Here is a 4,534-nt window from a genome sequence, read left to right on the forward strand (position 1 = left end):
CCATGCATGTGCATTTATTCAGGATCTAGAAAACTAAACACTATCACAATTATTATGAGTAATTCGGAGCAACATGGTCATTTATCACCACTACTAATGTGTCCTAAATTTGGTAAAATAAAAAGAATATTCATTATTTGGGATGGAGAGAGTATACATTGCACATAAAAAATTATATTCCTAATGGATGGTTTCTTAAAAATAAATTATCATCCAATCACCTCTGTACTCTCTCTCTCTCTCATTTTCTCCCTATCTCCTTTCTCGCTTCCTTAATGATTCTCGTGTTGACATGGTTTTTTGGGTGAGAAATTATTTCCTCCACCTCCCTCTTTGTTAAATCTCTTGCCACATCAGCAACTTACTTACCGTAGCAAATTAATTAATTCTGTACAAATCATCTAGTTATTGGGTTGGAATTACCGTGGACATTCACAAAACTCCAAGGTAAAAGACTTTTTCTTGACTCCGTACACGCGCTCCTCCTCACCACCGTCTCTCTCTCTCTCTACATGGTGGGCCCGCTGCCTGCAAAACAACACAAGAAGACAGCACCACAAGCACGCACGGCCCGGCTTAATCACGAGAGTAGACGAGACGGGACGATGCTGCTGCCGCGACAAACCCCGCGTTCACACGGGAGGGGACGGGACGGGACAGAGCTAGTACGCGAGCTCTCAGCGTCAGAGGCGGCCGGCGGTGGGACCACACCACACATGCAGCGGGAGTACGCAACCACCGGGCGTGGGCCCCAAGCCGCGACGGGCGTTCACACCTCTCGTCTGTCTCCACACATCCCCCGCACCACATCTTCCGGTTGACGCGATCGCGATCGATCCTCCTTCCATCGCCTCCTGCTGCCCTCCCGCCGCGCGGGTATTTAAAAGCCGGCCGGGGCGACGACCAGAGCCACAGCCACCACCACCGCCTCCGTTGTTCGTTTGCTCCACGGGACGGCCGGCGCAGCAATTCTTTCTTCCGTACACACACCATATATATCCGCCGCCGCAATGTCTGCCGCCACCGCTTGCATGCCCCTGGTCCCTCCGCCTCCGTCGTCTCCTATCCACGGATCGACCGGAAAGCCGGCAATGGCGGCCACCGAGCTCGCCGAGAGGCGGAAGCCCGGTGGCATGGAGACTACCATTACTGAGAGGTACCCGCACGGATCCCTTCGTTGATGATTATTAGCGAGCTCTCTCTCCTCCACCGATCAGCTCCTCGCTAGCCGCAGCCGGCCGGCCTGGAGGGCATGAGCAACTAACGCGTGCATGGACGTCCGGCTTGCCGGCGGCCGGGCTCCTCCTGTGTTTCTTCTTCTTCTTCTTCTTCTTCTTCTTCTTCTTCTTCTTCTTCTTCTTCTTCTTCTTCTTCTTCTTCTTCTTCTTCTTCTTCTTCTTCTTCTTCTTCTTCTTGAGCTGACCAAGTAAATGTTCGATCGCCAGCCATGGCAGCGAGGAGCGGCGTGCCGAGGGCAACGGCGACGGCGAGGTGAAGATGAGCGAGCCGCGGGCGGTGGTGCGGACGCTGACGTGCGAGCGCAAGCCCTACGTGGAGGGCTTCGCGCTCTGGCGGAGCATCGGCAGGTAACAATCCAGCATCGCAGGGCCATCATCACCATATTATCTTTCTTGGAGTTCATTTGCGATAATCCTGATTCCTGATATTAACCGTTACAGCTCGATCGTTTCTTGCTGCAGGCCTGAGCTTCCGGAGTTGGATCCGATCCTGTCCTTGGACGAGTTCGAGTGTACGTAGCATTCCCAGATGATCCGCCTTTTTGCAGTAAAAAAAAAAGAGAGCAGGATTTTTTTTCTGTTAACATCAGAAACGATATTGACATATACTGGCCATCTCGTTCATGCACAAAGCAAAAATGGCAACTGATAAAGTAGCTTTAAACATGTCCTGATATATATCACACTTATTCATATCTCCATCAAAAGTCTAGCATTCACCTATACATGTTTCATAAACTTTTGTGTAATATAAACGCACCCCTTGAACTTGAAGGAAACACATAAAAGTCTCGAGTGCCGTCATGGATCGATAGACTTAAATACGAATTATATGCAGTCAATCCAAAATTCATTCACACCTTTAATTTCCTTTCCTTTTCCGTCCTATGTTTTTTCAGTTTCTGCACCAGCTGCCTTTCCTGACCATCCCCACCGAGGTTTGTATCTCCCTCTGGCATCACCAATACAATCAGTATCTACTTCTATAATAGAGCAAAGTAAACGTTTCTAAACGACTGACTTTTTGTTTATTTTTCTTTGTTTGTTTGCTGCTGTATCTCAGGATTTGAGAACGTCACCTATATGCTCGAGGTACGAATTCATGCGATTTTCATATGATCCTTATGAATCCTACTTAATATGTCGCAAGGCTGATTTAGTAAATTGAACAATATGATACTTCTTTTTTTTTCTTAAATTGAAATTGCTGACGAAATGTTTTGTCTTCCGGTTGCTCTCAGGGAGGCGTCAGTTACCATGACTTTTCAGGCCACAAGGGCACCATCAACGCAGGAGATGTTCAGGTTAGGTCTCCCATCACAGCAGCATTGAACGCACAAAGACTATGTATATTAGAAGCATGCCATTTCTAAATTATACGTCCAAGATGAGCCAGTCCTTGCTCTATTGTAATATAGTAGAACTAGTTAGGAGGTTGTATGCACAATTTTCTAAATTTCAGTATTGGCTCTTGGTTTCTGGTGACTATGCAGTCGGATAAAACACGAATTAATTATACAAGGAAAAGGAGACAAAATAATGGAGAGTTGCCTGAAAAACAACTAGGAACTAAACTCACATCAACTTTAAGGTCAAAGATTGCAGTGTGCAAATGAAACTCTGCTCATAGTAAAAAGGAAAAAAAACTGTAAATTGCCCATCCATATATATATACTGTCAATTGCATAATTCTGAAGAAAAAGCAGCGCAGCTAAAGCCTAATTGTCTACTAGATACCCTATAAAATAAGCACATATGCTTGGTTGTGAAAGGAACAGAACAGGTGCATCTGCCGGATTGCCGCTCCATTCACCCTGGCCTCGCGTTAAAAGTAGGCGTAGAAGCACTAGCACGTGGCAGAAATGCTGCAGCTCCTTTGCGTTGTTCCGCGCCGACCACCATGAGTAGCCAGTCAGAGTCCACTCAAGAAAAGCTAGCGGCGTGTAGATTTGGTCAGACCTCAAGAGAGTTGACATGTAGCATTAGCATCTATGGTCGTCGTCAACTGAGTACTGACCCAGCGTGCGGTCGTGCTCGGGTGAATGATGCAGTGGCTGACGGCGGGGCGCGGCGTCGTGCACGCGGAGGTGCCCGCCGGCAATGGCGTGCAGCGGGGCATCAACATCTGGGTCAACCTCTCCGCCAGCGACAAGATGTAAGTGCCGCAGTCGCCGACATGCATGCTCGTTTCTTGGATTGGGAGACTTGGGAGTCGCTGATCAGCTGCGCTGCGTGCAGGGTGGAGCCGAGGTACCAGGACCTGGCGAGCAACGGCATCCCCACCGCCGCCACAGGCGGCGGCGGCGTCTCCGTCAAGGTCATCGCGGGCGAGTGCCTGGGCGCGCGCTCGCCGCTGCGGCCGCGCACCCCGGCGCTGTGCCTCGACGTCGCCCTGCGGCCCGGCGCGCGCCTGCGCCAGCCCGTCCCGCGCGGGTGGAGCGCGTGCGCCTACGTCATCGGTGGCGAGGCCGTGTTCGGCGACGCCTCCGCTGGGGCGCGCACGCTCGTTGTGTTCGGCGGCGACGGCGATGTCATAGACGTGAGGGCCGAGGCGGCGGGCGCGGTTGCGGGCGCGAGGGTGATGCTGGTGGCAGCGCGGCCGCACGGCGAGGCGGTGGTGCGGGACGGCCCCTTCGTCATGAACACCCGGGAGGAGGTGGAGCAGGCGCGGGAGGACTTCCGCCGACGCCGCAATGGCTTCGAGATGGCCGACGGCTGGACCTCTGACCACGCCGCCACCGCCGCCGAGCGCTGAAGATCTAGGCGTGGATGGCTTCTAGTTGTAGAATTTTGCCCCCAAAGAAATGCAGTATAGCGTACAAAGTGTTTGTAATAAGGTATGATCAATTTGGAATCAATGTTCATGAAAATGGGTGGCCAGGAATTGTAATCTAGATTCCTACATGCGTCCCCGTTTGGCTTTGCAGTGGAGCACGATAATCTAGTACCAACGAGCATGCTTCTAAAGTTCGGCAAAATTCTAAGAATTTCAGACTTCTCAACCAGCGAAATTTTAGGCAAAAGTTAACACTACTTTCCAACCAGAGAAATTTTAGCAAAAAGTTAACACTCTTGTTGGTTTGCACTTTGCAGAGCAAACTCCCGTCATCTCTGACTTGTTCTTCTCTGCTGGTGCATAACTTGTTTCACATCTTAAAATTAATATCGTTTTTGTTATGAAACATCAGATGTGTTCCTACTTTCATATAATTGTCACTCAACCAAAATAATCAATAGAACCAAACTATGCAAGATTTTGGCATTTCGCAAGCTACGGGAAATTGTTTGCTTTCCAT

General features: G+C 50.0%; 1 protein-coding gene across 1 annotated transcript; it reads left to right on the plus strand.

Moving 5' to 3' along the window:
• The first annotated feature begins 921 nt into the window (after positions 1-921).
• On the plus strand, positions 922-4,160 carry LOC112896696 (pirin-like protein). Its single transcript, XM_025964790.1, has 8 exons — positions 922-1,156; positions 1,446-1,586; positions 1,701-1,750; positions 2,138-2,176; positions 2,302-2,330; positions 2,480-2,542; positions 3,290-3,393; positions 3,477-4,160. The coding sequence occupies exons 1-8, from the start codon at positions 1,011-1,013 to the stop codon at positions 3,991-3,993; spliced, it is 1,089 nt and encodes a 362-aa protein (XP_025820575.1). The 5' UTR covers positions 922-1,010; the 3' UTR covers positions 3,994-4,160.
• The last annotated feature ends 374 nt before the right edge of the window (positions 4,161-4,534 follow it).

Source organism: Panicum hallii, chromosome 6 (assembly GCF_002211085.1).
Source record: "Panicum hallii strain FIL2 chromosome 6, PHallii_v3.1, whole genome shotgun sequence".
NCBI classification, from domain to species: domain Eukaryota; kingdom Viridiplantae; phylum Streptophyta; class Magnoliopsida; order Poales; family Poaceae; genus Panicum; species Panicum hallii.